The sequence below is a fragment of the Myxocyprinus asiaticus genome, chromosome 19 (genome assembly GCF_019703515.2).
Source record: "Myxocyprinus asiaticus isolate MX2 ecotype Aquarium Trade chromosome 19, UBuf_Myxa_2, whole genome shotgun sequence".
NCBI lineage: Eukaryota > Metazoa > Chordata > Actinopteri > Cypriniformes > Catostomidae > Myxocyprinus > Myxocyprinus asiaticus.
The window spans coordinates 31,876,969-31,899,565 of NC_059362.1; the positions used below are offsets into that span (position 1 = coordinate 31,876,969).

Consider the following 22,597-nt stretch of genomic DNA (forward strand, 5'->3'; position numbering starts at 1 on the left):
TTCAGGATGCGGAGCTGAGGGTGGCTTGACGTAGGCAGGTGGAGTCTCTGGAGTTGACGGTTCAGTCGTGGGTGACACAGAGGGCAGAGCCATGGAAGGGTCGACGGAGGCAGGTGGAGCTGAGAGAGGCTCGACGAAGGCATGCGGAGCACGAGAGAGACATGACACAAGTAATTTTTCCAACAATTGTTTACAGACAGATTGTTTCACTTTTAATTGACTATATCACAATTCCAGTGGGTCAGAAGTTTACATACACTAAGTTAACTTTGCCTTTAAGCAGCTTGGAAAATTCCAGAAAATAATGTCAAGCAGGCAATTAGCCAATTAGCTTCTGATAGGAGGTGTACTGAATTGGAAGTGTATCTGTGGATGCATTTTAAGGCCTACCTTCAAACTCAGTGCCTCTTTGCTTGACATCATGATAAAATCAAAAGAAATTAGCCAAGACCTCAGAAAAAAATTGCGGACCTCCACAAGTCTGGTTCATCCTTGGGAGCAATTTCCAAACATCTGAAGGTACCATGTTCATCTGTACAAACAATAGTATGCAAGTATAAACACCATGGGACCACGCAGCCATCATATCGCTCAGGAAGGAGACGCATTCGGTCTGCTAGAGATGAATGTAGTTTGGTGCGAAAAGTGCAAATCAATCCCAGAACAACAGCAAAGAACCTTGTGAAGTTGCTGGAGGATACAGGTAGACAAGTATCTATATCCACAGTACAATGAGTTGTGGACATAACCTGAACGGCTGCTCAACAAGGAAGAAGCCACTTCTCCAAAACCGCTATTAAAAAAAAGCCAGACTAGAGTTTGCAAGTGCACATGGGGACAAATATCTTACTTTTTGGAGAAATTACTTCTGATCTAATGAAACAAAAATTGAACTGTTTGGTCATAATGACCATCATTATTTTTGGAGGAAAAAGGGTGAGGCTTGTAAGCCAAAGAACACCATCCTAACCGTGAAGCATGGGGGTGGCAGCATCATGATGTGGGGGTGCTTTGCTGCAGGAGGGACTGGTGCACTTCACAAAATAGATGGCATCATGAGGAAGGGAAATTATGTGGATATATTGAAGCAACTTCTCAAGACATCAGCCAGGAAGTTAAAGCTCGGTTGCAAATGGGTCTTCCAAATGGACAATGACCCCAAGCATACCTCCAAAGTTGTGGCAAAATGGATTAAGGACAACAAAGTCAAGGTATTGGAGTGTCCATCATAAAATCCCTGACCTCAATATGACAGAATTTGTGGCAGAACTAAAAGCGTGTGTGAGTAAGGAGGCCTACAAACCTGACTCAGTTACACCAGTTCTGTCTGGAGGAATGGGCCAAAATTCCAGCAACTTATTGTGAGAAGCTTGTGGAAGGCTACCCAAAATGTTTGACCCAAGTTAAACAATTTAAAGGCAATGCTACCAAATACTATCAAAGTGTATGTAAACTTCTGACCCACTGGGAATGTGATGAAAGAAATAAAAGCTTAAGTAAATCATTCTCTCTACTATTATTCTTACATTTCACATTCTTAAAATAAAGTATTGATCCTAATTGACCTAAGATAGGGAATGTTTTCTATGATTAAATGTCAGGAATTGTGAAAAACTGAGTTTAAATGTATTTGGCTTAGGTGTATGTAAACATCTGACTTCAACTGTACATGCCTTAAAAAAAAAAAAAATCCAAGTAGCATGGATGGCTGAATATTTATAAAATCTCTTAATTTACACAGTGCAGCACTCTACATTAAAATTATCCTTAAAGGGATAGTTCATCCAAAAACGAAAAATTATTTCACCATTTACTTACCGTCATGTCATTCCAGATGTGTATGACTTTCTTTCTTCTGCAAAACACAAACAAAGAATATTTCAAGTCTGTAGGTCCATACAATGCAAGTGAATGGTGACCAGACCTTTCAAGCTCCAAAAATCACATAAAGGCAGCATAAAAGTAGTCCATAAGACTCCAGTGGTTAAATCTATGTCTTCAGAAGCTACATGATAAGTGTGGGTGAGAAACAGATCAATATTTAAGTCCTTATTTTAAAAAAAAAAAACTATAAATCTGTGAAGATTTATTGTAAAAAAATAAAATTAAATTAAATAAAAAAAAAATGTAAAAAACAATGATTGAAATATTAAGCTGTTTCAAACCCAAAGTGCTGCCTTTATGTGATTTTGTAACTTCAAAGATCTGACCACCATCACATTCTTCTTAAAATCTTTGTTTGAGTTCAGTCGAAAAAAGAAAGTCATACACATCTGGGATGACATGAAAGTGAGTAAATGATGAGAGAATTTACATTTTGTGGTGAACTATCCCTTTAAAAGCGGACCAGTACAGTTTTTGCAGTGTGTTTATGCGAGTGAATATGATGAGAATGCGTACAGTGCCATCTGCTGACAGAACTAGTCTTACTCCAGCCAGCTTTATTTACTCGCTAACAGGTTTAGAATTTGCCAACGCCATATATGGCAACATTTCCCTAGCCAAAAAGCCTACAAAAAATTTGGAACATTTCCCTTGCCAAAAAGCCTGATGTCCCGACGGTTGAGCAATCCAATGAGTCTAGATAGCTATGATAACCTACAGCTATCAGTTACCCATTTCTCTCAACTATATTACAATGCTGCCCTCTGGTGATTTAAGGTTGACAATTTGAGCAATAAAGGTAGACATCTGCCATCCATCAAAATGTTTAGTTGAATGCTATTTTACACCATATTTTTGCATTACATATAAGCAACCTACATCGACAGAAAATTCACAAAAAAATAAAAAATAAAATAAAATAAAAAAAAATAAAAAAATAAAATGTCTAAAAGTAGCATTGCAACATGCAGCCCAAATTAATCTGCTTACAATTGCTGAATCTTTTGTGTTTCAGTGCCTTTAAGTACATCAAATACTGTGCATCTCTTACTGCATTGATGCCTGACTATAGATGATGGGTATCAGCCTCTATGGCATTTAGCCCCTCAGTATCCTGACTTAAAGTGCTCACACTACATACAAGCTTATAATATTGTATAACAGCAATAGATTTTAAGACTAATTTAGACAAATGTTTATCATTGTTTGCATGGGATACTACAGCCATGGTTAGCCTATCATTGTTGTTATTATGTCAAAGCCTATAAAGTTGTGCAACTGTAGGTAAAACAACCAAATTCAAAGCTGAAGTTGCCTATGTAAAGTTTTCTGCGTAAAAAATAGTTCCTCCTATCCCAGCTTAATATGCAGGGACAACTATTAGTAAGCCATTCATAGGTAAAATTTTCTTGAAAACTGTAAACACTGTCTTTTTGTTGCGCAATGAAAATGTCTCTGTATGTTTTGAGACACCCGCCCCAACAACGTCACTCAACCAATGGCGTGAGTTGGGGGCGGGACTATCTCTTTGTTTTACCAACCTCAGACGGGGGGCGTATTCAAAAAGCTGTTTTGAAAACATGTATGTATGCAATTCCGTATGGTGGCGCAGAAATGACATAATTCAGATAGCATACGCAGCTCCCTTTATGGCGATTCAAAATAAAACCAAGAGAGGGAGCTATTGGCATCCTATTAACTCACCGGCATTTTGTTGGGTCGTCAAGGTAAGATAACTTTATAGTGTTTGCAACGAACACTCTCCAAATTATTAATGAGGCGATCACAAATTGCAGTCACTGTTCGCAGTTCAGCATTACTTTTATGCATGACAACATGCAGATGACGTGTGAGGCAAACACGTGGCAAAGGAAAGCTCAGGAAAAGCGTAAACATTGAATAAGTGGGTGGAGTGGCAATGTGCACGAAGATGGGTTTAAGAAAGTGGGCGGGGCCTTAGCGGTTTAGATGCTATGGTTCTAATGAATATTTCTCATATTAACTTTTCACTGTGTATTTGGCTATTAACGTTTCACCGTGTCATTTTTCAGGTGTAAATTATTATGCAGATTGCTGCTTATGTCGAGCGTTGTCACGTGCAACTCGTTGCTTTTCTCAGCGCTGGTCAGGATGAGCCAATCTCAGTTATTTGTGATCACTGGTTGAGGCAGTTATTAAAATATTTTTATAAAGATTACTGTTTCTATGGCTTCTATGACAGTCACAGTTACCTTGAAATAATATGAGTATACTTTTACTGAATAAATGTCTCCAGTAAAGCAAAAAACGACCTGCGGCTTAATGGAGTATTCAGCTTTGTGAGCCCCCAAGCGCCCCTGGAGGCAAATACTTTTTGTCTCATGCTAACAAGCAACAGCTGCTTAGCTTGTAGTCCATAAAACCCGGAAGAGAATTCGCCATGGGTTCCCTCGGGATTGTCCTATGGGTTTTTATAATGGGGGTTTTGAACTTATGAGTAAAATAATGTCTGTGGTGAGCATTACTTGACCATTCGTGGATGTTTTGTTCTACAATATAAATAACACACCGTCATACCTCAAACGTGAATTTTGAACTTATAAATTCAAAAACCCCATTATAAAAACCCATAGGAAAATCCCGGGTTCGCATACAAATTGACGTCACGGCTAAACAGCTCTTTGATGGAGAAAAAAGAAGACGAAAAACAGTCACGTGACCTTTAAAGCAGGAAGAGCAGCCACATCCACAGCAGCACTAGTCAAATCGCAACCGCTCGACCTGAACGCCTGACCCAGGACTGAGCATACACCTATTAGACACCATGTTTTGGAGACTTTTCTTCGTGACATTATTACTAGCCCTCTTGGGACAGATGACCGGCCAGGACTTGGCTGAGGGTGAGTGGATTTGTCACCTAATCGTCTGATACATTCACAGTGAAACAGCGTGTTCCTGTTTGGACAACGGCAAACCACAAGTCGCTATATCACGCTTTCGGCTACACCTTAACCGTGATTTTTATAACATTTAACATATCGTTACACGCTGCGGATGTACTTCGGCACCGTTCGGCCAGTTAGACGCGCTTTTAAAAGTTGATTTCATGTGTACCTGTCACAGCGTCAAAAAAAAAAAAAAAAAAAAAAACGTGGCACAGCCGGACGCGGCGTAACGGTCAAAGGTCTAGCCTAGCGCATTTACATGGAAAAACAATGGGGAAAAAAGTGCATAAACTGACAGAAAAACACGTTTGGTTTGAACGGCCCTTTAGTCGGACTGTGTCTAGTGTCGACGTTTACCATAAGTATTTTCGAGTGCCGAAACTGCTGTCTCAACCTTGTTAAAGTCTTAAAATGTTATTATAGTGGACCCCCCCCCACACACAAGGTAGACCACTTGCTTGACGTCTTGTAATGTACAGCAGGGTTGTTTTAGTTGTCTTGTGGCTTTGCTTCCGTTTTGATCTACTAGTACGTTATGAAGATATATATTTTAAAAAAAATCACATTGTGGTCTGTAAAATTGTTTATCTAGGCCATATTATCTACGGCTGTGTCCTAAAACCTAGTGAGCTACCTAACTTGATAACATATTTAGGCATCATAGAGGCATTCGAACGCGACTGTGCTGTCTAATCAGGCAGCTCACTAGGTTTTTGATAACATCCTAAGGTGTGTGTGTGTGTGTGTATACGGGCTTTTGGCCATGGTCACAAGATTCATTGGTCATCTTTCCAGTGTTGTTATTAAACTGCTCAACAATTCCCCATCTAAACTATTTAAGATGGAATGTGCTGAATTGGCAGCAGAGAAGATTCTAGATTGGCATGCAGTGGGCATGGCTCCCTTATCTTTCGTTTAGAGGCAATAAACCTTTTAATGGTTACAACATGGTTACTCAGTGTTCCTTGCATTCAGGCAAGTTTCAAGGCCAAGAGATAAAAGTTTACACAGATATCCTGGCAGTACATCTAGGCCAGCTGTTCATGAGGCCTGTTAGGAACACATCCATGTGATGTTTAAATATGACATGCTCTTTGTAAAAAAAACAATGGGAATATCTTGATAATTATTTGGGAATACAAAATGTGTAATTTAATGGGTGGTTTCTTTTGCAGATGGGTGTGCATCACTGAAGATTTGTGAAGCATGCACGAATATGACTAACTGCCATTGGATGACTTGTACAGGTCAGTGCCTTCTCCATGTAAAATTCAAAGCTTATATGACAATCAACTGACCTCGAAACAGTATAATGCAGACAAGGTAGTGCATTTGGAAGAGGCTGCTTGACCAAGTTCACATTTAATGTTGAGGGTTGTTTCCTGGTGAGCTTTCACCATGGGTGGGGTGGGAATACCAACCTTTTGACGTATTTGCCATATTGCGCACATACCTCAACTGACCTTTTAGTCAAAGTGAATTGTTCGTCTTTACATAGAAATGGGCCCCCTTGTTTTACTAATGGCATCTACTACTGGCCTCACAGTAGCATGTGATTTTTTTTTTTTTTTTTTTTTTTTTCTCTCTCCCAAGGTTTGAATATCTAGCTTTGTTTCTGGTTGATGTCCAGGTTTGCTCATATTAACCCTTAAATGCATGGGAATTTAACTAAGCACCCTTACATATTAACTTATATCTATTACAAATGAATCTACAAAATGCCCAGATAGTGTAAAATGTTCAAAATTTTTTCAAGACAATTATAAAATAACAGAAAATATATTTTAATATTTGTTTTATTTTTCATATATCAAAGAGATAATGCAACAAATCTAGAACAATATTTATTACTTTCACACTGAAATTTCATCAGATGCAACTGGCTGTCAAACGCATACTGAGCTACACATAAGGTACACGTGTTTTCTCAGGCACTTATTGAGTCTTAATAGATGAACAACTTGCATAATTTCAGTAGTACACCAAATTAAATTAGTCATATCATACTGTTCATGTGTTACACTTGCTATAGTTTATTTCCATGTTGTTTCTTCATCAAATAGCAATGTCAAATGTAAGTCAATCACTGAAAAAACAGCGCCACCTTGAGTAAGAAATAACAAGTATAATATGTATGTGTACACGCATATGGAATACTGATAATTCACCATTGCTGATTAACATGAAATAGTATTTATTTGTATAAATATAGTACTCATTTCTCATGTAATAAAGAAATAGATATCATGTGATAGTAAACTTTTATATAGATATGAAATAATCATAAAAATATAATTTATGGAAGTGCAAAAAATTTAATAAAAAAACTACACTTATGGTCTCAAATTGATACTATACACTTTTGGTACTTAAGCCATTATTTAAAAAAAAAAATTTGGTGTTACACTGTTAAGAGAGAGATTGAGGAATACTGAAGAGGTGAGGGCACAACTTCAAAAACTGGATGAGGTACAGGGGGTGGAATGAAGTTCTGGGTCAGACCTGAGGTATGCATTTAAGGGTTAAAGGAATATTCTGGGTTCAATACATTTGTGGAATATTTATATAAAAAAGCAAAAATCAAGGTTCCAGTGAGGCACTTCAAATAGAAATGAATGTGGCATGTACGTAAATGTTAAAATAAACACTTTCAAATGTTTAGTCACAAAAACAAAACAAAAAAATTATACATTTTAACATGATTTTAGTGTGATGAAATTGCTTTCTAATGTTATCTTTGTAAAGTTATGTCCAATAACACAACTTCATAATCTCACTAAAGGTAACTTGCAGAGACAGAGATTATGAGCTGTGAGTTATTCAAAGGTTTTAGATCCAGTTGTCGTCTGCTGCAGTCTACACTCAGTTCAAAATTTAAAATAGCATTTGAAGTCACTGTCGGTTAATTAAGAGTTGATAGATGAATTCAAGCCTTGATTGGACTCGTTTATTAAATAACATTGTGCCAATTTTGATAAGACTTCTTTCTGGTGTTATGAAAGTCAACATCTTCGATATTTACCTTGGACGCTGTCATTATGGTTATAGCCATTATTGATGGGATTATTGATTCATTTTCTGTTCATACAGAACTTCTCCTGTAGACTGTGTTATTAACAGGAACAGTTGAGTCAAACCTGTTTGTAAATGCAGTTATCAAGCCTAAACAATGACTGTGTGAATATAGCCTTTTCCCTAGTCCCCTATTCAAAGCTTAGGTTGTGGCCAAGGAATTGGCATTGAAAGTCTTATGCAAAACCTTGCTTTTAAGGTTGCAACTAGTTATGTTCTAAACACAGATCCTGTAACTGTCTAAAGTGATTCTAATATGGTGTACAGATGTAGATGAGATTGTAAACGTGTGTGTGTGTGTGTGTGTGTTTGTACACCGTTAGGAAGTTTATTTACTTGATGCTGGTTTTGGTCAGTGTTGGCCTGAAGTAACTGCCCTTTTATTCCTAGAGTCCATCTTCATGCCTCTTTGCTAATGCACGTCGTGAAATGAGTTGGGGAGAGTAAACATACTAATGAAACGCACACACTGTTGCCATGGCCTCAAGGCTCTTCAGGAAAAAAAAAACAGGAAAGTAGTAAGAAAGTGGAGGTTTCATGGATGATAGAAGAAAAAAATTCCTGTTACAACAGAAATGAATGAACCAGTGGAGGAAAGAGTATATAACAAAGTTAATATGGAAAATCTGGAGATAACAAAGTTAAATTTGGATTTCAAAGATATAGATGGCCTTGAACTTGGCCCCATTTTCCAAACTAAATCCTAGCTGCTTGTTTTGTTACTCTAAAACCAACCAAGTTTTTCATGCACTCCCAAATTTGCTAACATGTTATCAAATGTTAAAGTTGTGTAAACCATTTAAAATAGAAACAGGGCATGATTAAAAGTCTTGTATGTACTATGTTTACTAATTTTTTTTTTTTTTTTTTTTTTTTCAAACATTGCAGTATGGGGCCTTTTGTATCGCATGATTGGCAAAAATCTGTTGCAAACGTTGTAGTGGAAAATGGCAATTTGTTTTATATACAACAATTGGTTATGCGAGGCTGTGGGCAAGAAAACTTGTTTAGTTAGATGCGGTTTCGTTTCATCCAGCATATATACAGGAAAGATTTTTGGTGAGGTGTCATGATATTTACCTTGTTATAGGGTAAAGTTAAAATAATATAGTCGTGTACTTGGGTTAAAGGCCTTAAAAGGATAGTTCACCCAAAAATGAATGTTCTGTGGAGCAAAACAGATGTTAGGCAGAATGACAGCCAGCCTGAGTCTACATTCACTTTCATTGTATGGAAAAAAAGATGCTATGAAAGTGAATGGTGACTCAGGCTAACATTCTGTTAACATCTCTTTTTTGTGTGTTCCATTGAGGAAAGAAAGTCGTACAGGTTTGGAACAACATGAGGGTGAGTAAATGATGACAGAATTTTCATTTTGGATGAGCTGTCCCTTTAAGGAAGCTGACTAATGCTTTGAAACAGAGTTAAAGTATTCAGCCGTTTAATTGTTTTTATTTTCTCAATAAAGCCTCAGAAATCTGTCCTCCATGTAGTTAATGGTTAAACAGATTATTTATGCTTCATTACAGATTGCGGCATTTCCCTTCACGATATAGTAATAAACCACTTCTGTGATTTAAGCACTTTCACAGGCTTTGTTCTCAAGCTTAAATTTAAAGTCAGCTGTCTTCACACCCAGTGGGTCTGTATTGCGTCTCTGACAAGATCTTGTCAGTATAGAGAAGTGGTCTGACAGGACTGAGCAGGTGTAATGCCTGTAACCGCACCTCCCCCAACAAAAAGCCAGTAACGTTTCATTGTGCTGTCAGCTTCCAAGAGATGACGCGATCAATTTACACTGATTCAGTGAAACACAAAAAGACACTGGGGCTTTTGTGTTGTAGTGCAAACATTTGGAGAGTATAAACTCTTATACAGTGGGAAATTTTTCAGTGCCTTGGATAATTAGCAGTTTTGCAATACTGTTTTTTCGTAATTGTTTTAGATTTAATGTGTGTTTTTTAAAGGAATATTCCGGGTTCATTAGAAGTTAAGCTCAATCAGCAGCATTTGTGGCATAATGTTGATTTCCACAAAAAATAATTTCGACTTGTCCATCCTTGTCCATCTAAAAATCAAGGTTACAGTTTAGCACATACAATGGAAGTAAATGGGGCCACTTTTTGGAGGGTTTAAAGGTAGAAATGTGAAGCTTATAATTTTATAAAAGCACTTGCATGAACTTTTCTGTTAAAACTCATGTATTATTTGAGCTGTAAAGTTGTTTAAAGCATCATTTTTACAGGCGTTTTAGGGTTTGTTGACATGACATCGCCATGGCAACAAATTTCTAAAATTGGCTATAACTTTTCACAGCAAAGGTTAGTAAGTGATTTAATCACACTTAAATCATGTTAACACGGATATTGTTTATGTCTTGTGGCTATATTTTTGAAATAGTGAGCATTTTAATGTTTACGGATTGGCCCCATTTACTTCCATTGTAAGTGCCTCACTGGAACCCAGATTTTTTTCTTTTTTAAAGAAAAGGAGGGACAAGTCAAAATAATTTTGTGGAAATCATCATTATGCCACAAATGCTGTCGATTGTGCTTAACTTGTATTGAACACGGAATATTCCTTTTAAGGTTTAAATTTTCAGGATTTTGTTTCCACAATGGAATGTTTTCCAGTGGCCTGTTGGAAATGGGCACAAATTGTCAGGCTAAATCTACATGTTGAGACATGAGCTGTAAATCTACTAATTTGAATTATTTACATAGCTGGCTCTCTGTGGGTGTAGCAGGAACATTTGACAATCAGGAAGCTACAATATTTGGGAAAAAATGTATTCATATATTCAATGTTTCACTGAATCGGTTGTCTTTAAGTGACTGTTCACCCAAAAATGGAAATTCTGTCATCATTCACTCATGTTGTTCCAAAACTTTCTCCCATAGACAAAAGATGAACTTTCAGTGCTTCTTTTTTTCCATACTATTATGAGAGGGAACTTTAAGGACTGATAGCCTCTTAATCTAACAACTGCTTTTTTGTTCCATGGAGAAAAAGTCATATTAGGAACAGTATGAAGGTGAGTAAATGGCAGAATCTTAATTTTTGGGTGAACTATTCCTTTAAATATTATATCGGTTTGCCAGACGTCAGACGTAAGGTAACGTCTGACCAAATCACACACCTGTGAAGACAATAGTGTTTTGCTCACTTCTTCTGCAGATTGTATTTTTGAAACATTGTCAAACGCCTTTTGAGATTTAGGCTGCAATGTCACATTCAGATTCCAACACATAGGTACAGGTTATGGGTTATGGTTAAAGTAAAATGTAGAAGTTTTCACGTTGTGTATAGCAGTTTCGTGCTGTATATACTGAATACGTTCTGAGTGGCACAGATGTTAAAGATGTTTAAAAATGGAATCTCAATGCCTGGTTTTGCCCTCTAAAACCAAAACCAGTAGAAGGTGGAACCAAGCCAGTTGACATCATATTCATTCAGCTGAATGCTCCAGAGAGTGCTTGCGTAGTCCTTTTACAGTAATGAACATTTACATTTCCCTTCAGTCATTTCTTTAGCCTGGGTTGCTGAATTTGTTTTCCTGTTGGGACAAATTGCTGAGGGCTGAGAATCATTATGGAACGTTTGGATGTTTTTTTTTTTTACTAGTCAAGCACTTTCAGATTTCAATTCAGAATGCAAGGAATTGGAAACATGTTAGCTGTTGTCTCATTTTGATAATGCCACAGTATGGAATTTCTACATGAGTTTTACCTTTCACAGAAGCGTGTGACATTTCTCTCAATGTGTATGTGGTTTCAGTTTTGAGGCCATATAAAACACAATGTACTTTCATACACTTACTTTATGTGTAATGTAATCCACCTGTGAAGGCATTTCTTTTGGCCCAGTAAATCGATGAGCATTTATTTTGAAGAAAAATATCCATTCCGGTCACAGTTTAATAGAGGTAGACCAATAAATCGGTTTTACAGAAAAATATGCTGATAGCTGCTGGTAGTTTCTTTTTTTTTCTTTTTTTTTTTAATTGAAGTGAGGGTATGCAAAGAAAAATGCCACTTTATAGAAACATCCCTCATCACCACATAAATTGTCTCCAACTTCATATTGTGAATAATAATAATAATAATATATAGGCTATTAAAAGCTTAATTTGGTAAATATTAAATAAAGAGCATTGTAACGGACCCAAGTCTGTGTCATTTCAAATAAGAGTCCTTGGTGTGTTTCAGGCTTTTTTAGTGTTAAAAGTCCCACGTTATGCATCCATCTTTTTCTGATTATTATTGGGATTTTGGTTGGAAAAACAAACTACATCTGGGATTTTATTCATTTAGGACTCTGACCTCTATGTCTGTGCCGACTAAGAAAATGTTGTAACATTCTATTAATTGATTTTAAAAACTATTGGCCGATTAATTGGTTATCAGCCTTTTCCACAACCCAAGTTATCGGTATAAAAATCCACTATCAGTCGACCTCTACAGTTTAAGAAACTCATACTTGACTCAAATTGAGGGTTTATAATACTAAACTCTTTGGCCTTGTAATCAACATTTTTTGGTGATGCTTTTGGACATCTGTTTGATTTTGTTTATGCACCCCCTAAGGATATACTCTAAATACAATTGTAATTCTTCTGAAGGGCCTTTAACATGGTTTGGACAATCATGTAAGTCCAGGTTGAGTACAAGTATTGGATTTGTAATGCTGACAAGACATAACTATTGTATGTCCCATCACAGGGATTTGCTATTAAAGGCAGGGAAGGTCTTGGGATTTTTTTTTATTTTTTTTAAATGTATTTTCCCAAGTGTTTCATTAGGTTAGAAATGTGTACTGTCACATCATGAATCACATGGTCTGCTTCTGCTTGAGTAAAGAAAAGCACTGTTCATGAATCACATGGTCTGCTTCTACTTGAGTAAAGAAAAGCACTGTAAGACAGAGGAATTGACATTGCTGCTGGATTACTTTCTAGAGCTTCTATAGCACAGTACTGTCAGCCACAACACACCCATGATTATCAGAGCTGTGAAAAACATGAGCAAGACAACATCAGTTAAATGGATTACAAAACAATGTCTAAAAATTAAACTATTGTTATCAGTAGGTATTTGAGCCCTGTGTTGTCTGTCATACACACAATGCTAGATGTGTAACAGAGAAGGTTTTTCTCTAAATGGAAACCAGTTGATTGTGACAGGAGTTTTGGGAATGTTTTTCCTTTCTCTTTAACCTGGATTCCGCCCCTTCTTCTCTTTATATCTTTATCACAGAGCATATCGGAGCCTTTTTTTTTTTTTTTACTGCCTTTTTACTACTGGGCCAAGAAACCTTGTTATCAGTCACAGGACTTTTTATGCAGTTTTGTTTATGCTTTATCTAAGATGTGTAAGGTTTAAAGAAGTGGTTGCCCTAATTCCCGTATAACTTGAAAAATTAATGTTTTTGATATGAGATATCTGTATCTCAGTGTTGAGTATGGACTACTAGAGATCAAGTACCACACATTTTCTTAAAAAATGCCTTTCACTGATAGGTACCGCAAAAATATTTCCATCAATCAGCCGAGGCTTGGAATGTCATTGTGGATGTTCACAGTTTTTAGTGGCTAATGTTTGTTTGAGATGTTGCAGTGTAACAGAGATTCCTTTTTCTTGTAATTCAAACACACTGATTACTTTGTTTTGGGACTTTTTACATGATATATATGTTTTGCTTACTGATAATGTACATGTATTTTGTTTTCTGATTTTTAAAATGTTCTTCTTTTGCATTCAGACCGTGAACCCCAGTGTTTTAATTCCACCAGTGAAGATGCCAGTGCTAACTGCACCAATGCTACCTGTACAGGTAAGCTATCTCAGGCTCACCCCTTCTATAATAGTTTAAGAAAAAAAAAAGATAACGTAAGACCATAACAACTCATTCTGGCAGTTGGTTGTAGCATTCATGAACTGAAAAAAAATATAAACAATGTTAACTATGAATTTTCTGTGGCTTGACCAAGTGTATGCATGTTTGCACAATCCCTGTTTTAACTGTGTATTTCCTCTGGTACAGAATGGTCAACAGTGGCCCCAACAGTGATCTCCACCACCATCAACTCTACCACCAATGGCACTTTTGCTCCTAATGGTACAAGACTCATTCATACACAACTCAGAAACACACTTGAACTAAGGTGTTGCTTCATTCAACATGGACAACCATCACACACACACTTAACTTAAAGCCCACACACACCTTAAAGGGATAGTTCACCCAAAAATGAATGTGCTGAAATATTCTTCTAAAACAATTTCATTTGTGTTCGGCAGAAGAAAGTAAGTCATACACATCTAAAATTGAAACTATGTGAGAATTTTCATTTTTGGGTGAGCTATCCCCTATAGGAATGTTCCACGTTCAGCTATATAGGTTAAGCTCAGTTGACAGCATTTGTGGCATAACATTTATAACCACAGAAAATAATTTTCACTCTTCCCATTTATAAAAGCAATAATTATGGTTACAGTAATACATTTACAATGGAAGTGAACAGGGCCAATCCATACAGTAAACTTTAAAATACACTGTATAGTCAAGATACTTAAACATCATACATGTTAACACAAGACTACTGACAAAATTACTCACTAACCATTTCTGTGTAAAGGTACATCAAATCTTTAAACTTAACTAGTTGTCATGATAACAACTAATCGATAAAATCAATAATTAAAATAATCGACAATGAATTTAATTATAAGTCAGATATGTGCGGTGTTTACAGAGAATCTCCGTTAGTGATGTCATTTTACAGTAGTGAAAAATGTGTTTGTAAGAAAAACATGACCCAAGTTGTCCAGCACACGGGAGCACTGTATAAATACTTCAAAGAAAATCATAAGCATACAGTTTAATGTGGGCCAGTTGCTGTGACAGAGTGCTTGTGCTGCTTGATGCACTTGAGAGATGTTTCTCTCCAGCGCAGAACTTAAAGTTTACTTTGACTGTGAGTTTTACTTGTTTTAGAATGAATCAATGTCAAAATCAGCCACATTTCCATTTCGCAAAACTGTTTGTCTTTACCACAATTGAGTCTCCATTAGCTGAGCAGGCAAGTGTGCATAAATATGCATCAGTCAAGCAGATTGCAACCGTAAAGGGGAACAGAATTATTTCGATTAAACTGTGCCTTACGGTTTAGTATTCGTGCAACATATCACAATTTAAGTTTCAATGTTATCAATTGTGCAGCTTATTATTAAAGAGTATGCTTAACTGTTTGAAATTAGTTTTGTAGACAAAAATATAATTGTGCCACCATATCAATTTATTTAATTTTAAATCTAAAATTTAATAAAATAAAAAAAAAGTTTTTGGAATGGATGACTTGGACCACATAATAAAGAAAAGCAGCCAATAAGTGCCCAACATAGATGAGAACTCCTTCAATACTGTTTAAAATGCATCCCAGGGTGATACCTCAAGAAGTTGGTTGAGAAAATGTCAAGTACATTTCTGAAAATTCTAGGCAAAGGGTGACTACTTTGAAGATGCTAAAATATAACACAGTTTTGAATTATTTTGGATTTTTAGTTACAACATAATTCCCATATTTCCATTCATGTTATTCCATAGTTTTAATGACTTTACTATTATTCTAAAATGTGAAATAAAATTATAATAAAGAATAAGTGTTTCAAAACTTTTGACCGCGGTGTGTGTGTATGTATACACACACTGGTGGCCAAAAGTTTGGAATAATGTTCAGATTTTGCTCTTATGGAAAGAAATTGGTACTTTTATTCAAAGTAGCTTTCAACTGATCACAATATATAGTCAGGACATTAATAACATGAAAAATTACTATTACCATTTGAAAAAAATGTTCAGAACTTCTTAAACTACTTCAAAGAGTTCTCATCAAAAACTCCTCCACGTGCAGCAATGACAGCTTTGCAGATCCTTGACATTCTAGCTGTCAGTTTGTCCAGGTACTCAGGTAACATTTCACCCCACGCTTCCTGTAGCACTTGCCATGGATGTGGCTGTCTTGTTGGGCACTTCTCACGCACCTTACAGTCTAGCTGATCCCACAAAAGCTCAATGGGGTTAAGATCCATAACACTCTTTTCCAATTATCTGTTGTCCAGTGTCTGTGTTTCTTTGCCCACTCTAACCTTTTCTTTTAGTTTTTCTGTTTCAAAAATGGCTTTTTCTTTGCAATTCTTCCCATAAGGCCTGCACCCCTGAGTCTTCTCTTTACTGTTGTACATGAAACTGGTGTTGAGCAGGTAGAATTCAATGAAGCTGTCAGCTGAGGACATGTGAGGCATCTGTTTCTCAAACTAGAGACTCTGATGTACTTATCCCCTTGTTTATTTTTACATCTGGGCTTTCCACATCTCTTTCTGTCCTCGTTAGAGCCAGTTGTCTTTTGTCTTTGAAGACTGTAGTGTACACCTTTGTGTGAATTCTTCAGTTTTTTTGGCAATTTCAAGCATTGTATAGCCTTCATTCCTCAAAACTATGATTGACTGACGAGTTTCTAGAGAAAGCTGTTTCTTTTTTTGCCATTTTTGACCTAATATTGTCCTTAAGACATGCCAGTCTATTACATACTGCAGCAACTCAAAAACAAACACAAAGACAAGGTTAAGCTTAATTTAATGAACCAAATAGCTTTCAACTGTGTTTTATATAATGGCAAGGGATTTTCTAGTACCAAATTAGCAGTTTAGCTGATTACTCAAGGATAAGGTGTTGGAGTGATGACATCCCTCATTTTTCTTAAATGAGGGATGTCAAATTAATTTAAGGTAATCAACATAATCAAAATTAACTTTTTGAATAATCTTGAATTGAACATGGGTCACTTTCCTTTTACGCTATAAAAAGCTAACCTGCCTTCTTTATTGCTTGCTTTTTCACTCCTTATTAAAGACAGACCTAAACAAAGGTTCACTCAGAGCCATTTCGCAGATGAGAAGTGCATCCTTTCAGAGCAAATCTCACACTGACTTTAACAATACACCCACATCAGCCAGTATGCAGTATGACACGGAGCTGGCTGTAACAGTTGATGTAGCTGCAATTAATTGTTGAAGTAGAAATTTCTGAGCAGCATTTTTTTCTGTTTAGACACCACAACAATCTCTACTACAACAGTCGCTCCGACTCGAAACAGCACAACCACAAGTAAGTACAGCTCTCTCTGATCTTCTGAATGGCTGTCTACACCTCTTTTAGTGTGATAGTGACTTATCTTGCAGCAATCTTAACAGACATAGTTAAACATTTGTCTAGTCAGACTAGGTAAGTAACAAAAATTGCCTACTCTCGCAATCATTCCATAGTAAAAGTTAGAAGTGTGACTTACCCTAGTCATTGTTTTTAAGTTTGACTGAAACTTTGGCCCTTTCTACAGATACTACAACTGTGGCACCTACTTCCTCTCCCAAGACGTCCACATTTGATGCAGCCAGTTTCATCGGGGGAATTGTGTTAGTTCTTGGCCTTCAAGCTGTCATCTTCTTCCTTTATAAGTTCTGCAAATCCAAGGATCGCAACTACCACACCCTGTAATGCACTGACACCTTGATGCATTATCAACACCACACTCCGACCCTACAGAGGGACACGAACACACAGATTCTATGATGTTTTAATCACTCTTGTGATCTTCCTTGTCTGTAGCCATGCATTTGTCATTTGATCCCTGTGATTTGAGCTTTACATTTCATTGAAGTTAGAGCTCTCACAAGCACTCTGTTCACTCACACATACATGAATACAAATACACACAACACACAGACTGATTCCCCAGGAGCAGTAGCATTGCAGAGTATGTGAAATGTGCCACTTTCATGTACAAACACAGCTCTCCAAATTACAAAAATGTGTCATTCTGATGTCATTTCTTTGAATGTTCAGCCATAATTTTTTCCGTTAGTTCATTTAAGATGAAAAACCGTGCTTTGTCCAACCAAAATCATGGCGTTTCCCTTAAAAACCACATTAGGGGGCATAGTAAGTCACCTTATTGATGCCTGTGGCAATACTTCCCCATTTCCCATGTTAAGTTGTATTTCTTGAGGGTCAGGCATCTTTATTATAACAGTGTTTTATACAGCTATTATAAATGATGGTTCTTTATATTCCACCCAGTTTAAGCTACTTTTATGAGCTGAGCATTTACTCTTAAAGATAAGAAAGATGAAACATTGTTCAGTTATTCTCAGCTTCACAACTGTTCCTTCAAAAATGTTTGATAGATTAGGGCTGAATATGACAGCCCCCACCCTTTCCAAAAACTGCATTTTCATTGCATAGTCATTTGGTTTCTGTGTGTGCGTGTGTTTTTAAACCCATTTTTTTTTTTTTTTTGGCTACTGCTCTCATTCAGGCAACCCAAGAGAACATTTTGCAATAAATTATATTTCCCTGCTTAGTCCCTCACCTTTAACCATCTAGTAAACATGAAAACTCAAAGCTAGTTAGTTGAATATGGTCATAGAGTTTAATCTAGGCAACGTTAGAAAGCTAGTTCAGTCCCTTCCTCTCATTTATGTAAGTGGTTTTAATTGGTAATATCAGATAAATGACTTTGGTCTTCGTAGGGGCTTACCAGCAAGTGAGCAATTTAAAGTTGTTTATTAGAAGTACATGAAGTGGAGACAAAACAAAAGAAGTGCAACCAAATCAGTTATTATTAGTATTATCTAAAATTAGTCTATTAAAATTGATTTGTTTTATAATTTTTCTGCCAGACATGCAAACAGAATAAGGCACTATGAGAGGGCTTGGGATTGTGGATTCCGTTCTGAATGTTTGACAGTTCAGTCAAAATGCCTTTTAGATGGAGGCAGTGGCTTATTCTTATAGGTTGGGGAATGATGGGGTTTCGTCCCCCTTCTTCTTTGAGCCTTAAAAGTATGAATGTGTTTGTGGCAAACTGCCATTGAGGTGGTGTGTGTGCCAGGCTCTGCTTTTACCTTCTGGAGTAGGCCTTGTGTTTTTGTTTCTGCCTGTATGTTGGTGTGTTCATAGACACGCATGTGTGCATGTATTGATGAAGTAGATCTAATGTCTGCCAGCTGGACTGATTGCTATATTATACAGAGTAGATAACTAGTTCAAGGATAATTAATTTGTTTGCTGTGTTGTGAATTAATATGTAACTTTCCCATAAGCTTTAGTGCTTTTGGCTAATGTTTTGCTCGCACAGATTCTACCACTCCTGTTTCCCCCTGGAGATTCTAGTGTACTCAGTCATATGTTTAAAAAAGAGATCAATATTTGTTCATTAAATATTTGACCATAAACTGAAATCAATATATTAGGCACTAAAATGTCTTAAGCTTGCTTTATTCTGGTTTAAGGTGTACATACTTTAAGGTGATTAAGGCGTCTACTGCTTAGGGCTGTATGCAGATCCAATGTTTAAGAGCCCTTCTGCTAAATACCCTAACAGAACTGAAATATCTAGAAATTCGCCCCAGAAGACTCATTCCGCTTGCTTTCACAATGTTTTTCTTATTCTGTCTGTTAAAATGACGCTGAAATTGAATGAAGAGTTTTGATGTTTAAGTCTCAGAATAGAGCTCTCTCAGTTCAACAAGCTCATCATTTTGTTATGCTTGTGTTTGATTTCTTGGTTTAGAATATAATTTTTGTTTGGGTGGCTTTGATTCAGAAGCAGAGTTGACCTTGAACACGCCTAATTTCTGCCTTGTATGAAACAGTGGTGTAATTTATGCGGTACTCTGTTCATAATTGCATTTGTTTGGCTACAGGGCTGATGTGTGTGTAGGCTGAGGGCCTTTTCAACATTTCATTTTTTTTTCTCTTCATTACTGTGTTGACTTTAAACGTAATCTCAATTAGCTTGCTGCTAATAACATATTCTGTTAGTCGTAATGTTGAGGTGATTCAACTTTTTTGGTATTGTAATGGCAAAAATGAATGAATTTTTGATTTTAAATTTAATCTTTCTATTTATGCGTGCTTTAGTTTTGATCTGCTTTCTTGACATGCCAACTGAAATGTTTAGCCATTCCCAGCATTGTGTTAAGTGCATGTTTCATTGAAGACGAATGTTAAGGCCTCGCACTCTTTTGAACCACTCTTAATTGCTTGTATTGTCGTATCACAGTGCTTTAATGCCAAAGTTGTCTATCCTAGCATGAGTCACTTAAAGACTGCTATAATGCTTCACAAGCTTTGTCTTGTCCCGATTCTTTTAATCATAGCCATAGTGTAATTAGATAAAATCCTTTTTGCTTCAACCATGCCAAATGTCTTCTTACTATGAAAACTAAAATGCACAATGTTTAAATTGTTATTTTATTAACACAAATGCACAACTTGTCAGTATTGTCTGTACAGCATTAGGCTACATCCAAAGATCCCACTTAGTTGTAAATGGATTTGAGCTGTGCATGCTGTAAAGAGTGTTTTGATGTTGAATTTAAAAGGGATAGTTCACCCAAAAATCAAAATTCTGTTATTTACTCACCCTCATTAGGTTCAAAATCCAAATTACTTTCTTCTATGGAACACAGAATAGTTGTGAACACAGAATGTTTGCCATAGTCATCATTCACTTTTAATGTATATATTCATACAATGAAAGTGAATGGTGACTGAGGCTGTCAACATTTGCCCAACATTTCCTTTTGTGTTTCATGGAACAATTTCATATGTCTGAACATATTGTATGAACAATCAGGGTGAGTTAATTTACAATTTTCATTTTTTGGGTGAACTATCCCTTTAGGTTCCAGATTGACATTCAGAGATCCAAGAAGGACGCTCATGCTTAATATGTTGAGAACATAAATGGCTCTGATTCCTCTGTCACACTCGGAGAACTCAAATTAGTCTGTGGCCTTGTTCTCTTATGCCGTCATGTTTGTGTGCATGCATCATCAGATTTCCTCAGAAACAGCCATAAAAATGACATTTGTTTGTCATCTCTCCCTGAGCTAATGTTGCATTCCTTGCTGCACCTTCTGAAGAAAAAGTGCCTTAATTATTTAAGATAAAACAATGAAGATTACTATTGTCATGTAGACTTAGGACTTGATCTTGCTACAGTGAAGGTTTGAGTTATTGAAGTTGAGTGGATAATGAGAGGTACATTTGAGGATTACATCTTGCTTGCACCACCATTCTTGATTTTGTTATGCAATTACAAAAATACTTAATTGAGTTACAAATGTCAAAATTTTGTCTGTTTCTTTTATCACTGTAATTACCTTTTGGCCTATTGTCCAATTGTTCATTTTTTAAATGCTTTTCATAAACTTGTACACCCCACAGACGCTGTTGTGTATGAGAAGACGTGCTGTTGCCATTGCCAGAAAGTCTGCCTTAAATGTTTTATGCTCTATTACGTGTTTTTTTTTTTTTTTTTAACTCAAAATTCTCTCCTTTTTATTTTTGATTTTCCCTTGTTTCAGACCTGATTTCGCAATTAGGTTGAAAATGTTGTGATCAATTAAAGTTTGAGTATTGTAAAACAAATGTATGTAGTGTTTTATTTTGACTTTAAAAAGAGAACTTTTACAGTGCCTTATGTTTACATGTTGCAGCATGTAAGTCTAAAGGTCATTACTTAATTCATTTTGTTTTATTTTATTTTTTATTTAGCTTAGAAAGCCACTAGAAAGTCAAGGTAGTTAATTTTTCGAAGATCTTATACACGAACATAAAATGCACAGTATTGCACAGCTGCATAGTCTCGTGCCATGCTTGTATTTTGATTGAGCTTCTTTTTTTACCATAAAATTGAATTGGATCACATGAGGGTTTTTATTTGTGACATTTTTTTCACTTGGACAAAGTTCATGATTTCTTACATTAGATTTTAAAAATGTGGCTTGTGGTTTTCCTTAAGCTCATGTCCACATTTATTTGTTAATAGCCTTGAGATAATCTACAAAAACAGTCCTGTCTAGTTTACTACAAAACTCCAGTGAGGAGTCTCAATTGAAGATCCCTGGATAAGGTTTAATCTGTTTTAATGTCCTTGTGTCCTAAAAATAGTCCTTAAAATAAAATACTCAAATGCAGTCACTCTGAGGGTCAGGTTTATTCCTGCTTAAATTGCATTAAATAATCAGACTTCAACTCTGGACTGGATGTGTGTGTGTGTGTTGTTTACCCCTAAAGCACTACTGAAATGCTGACCATAAAAAAATGGTAATAAACTATTTCAGAGAAGTGTAATATTGTGTTGACACTTTGCTTGATCCAGTGTAACCGGTGAATCAATCATGTAATGAATTTCGGTCTTTAAGTTTAAGTCTGATGTATTTCTCAAAACCTTGCAAATTAGTATGCATAGGCTATTATCTTGCCAGAATCAAGGAAAGAACACCAAAAAATCTGGTATCCTGTTCTCTGTGTGTGTTCGTCACTACTGGCTACAGTGTTTCTTGTATTCAAACATTTCTCTGTCTAGATTTTATGCAATACTGATTTAATGTGTACTGTGTCACAGCATATTCCAATGAGACTGGCTGAACAAAGCAGTCCCACCTTTTCTGCCTGGCTGCCACTAGAATGTGATTAAGTTACTTGATGTTTTTTTTTTTGGTTTTGGCACCATTCTGAGTAAATTCTAGAGACTGTTGTGTGTGACAATCCCAGGAGATCAGCAGTTACAGAAATACTCAAACCAGCCTATCTGGCACCAACAATCATGCCACGGTCCAAATCACTGAGATCCAAATTCAGATGGTTGA

At 36.4% G+C, this 22,597-nt stretch overlaps 1 protein-coding gene across 1 annotated transcript; it reads left to right on the forward strand.

Annotated features, from left to right (window-relative positions):
- Positions 1-4,596: 4,596 nt before the first annotated feature.
- cd164 (CD164 molecule, sialomucin) lies at positions 4,597-21,264 on the forward strand. Its single transcript, XM_051645091.1, has 6 exons — positions 4,597-4,763; positions 5,984-6,055; positions 13,641-13,712; positions 13,923-13,997; positions 16,989-17,045; positions 17,275-21,264. Exons 1-6 carry the CDS (start codon positions 4,688-4,690, stop codon positions 17,430-17,432), a joined length of 510 nt encoding a protein of 169 aa, XP_051501051.1. The 5' UTR covers positions 4,597-4,687; the 3' UTR covers positions 17,433-21,264.
- Positions 21,265-22,597: the final 1,333 nt, after the last annotated feature.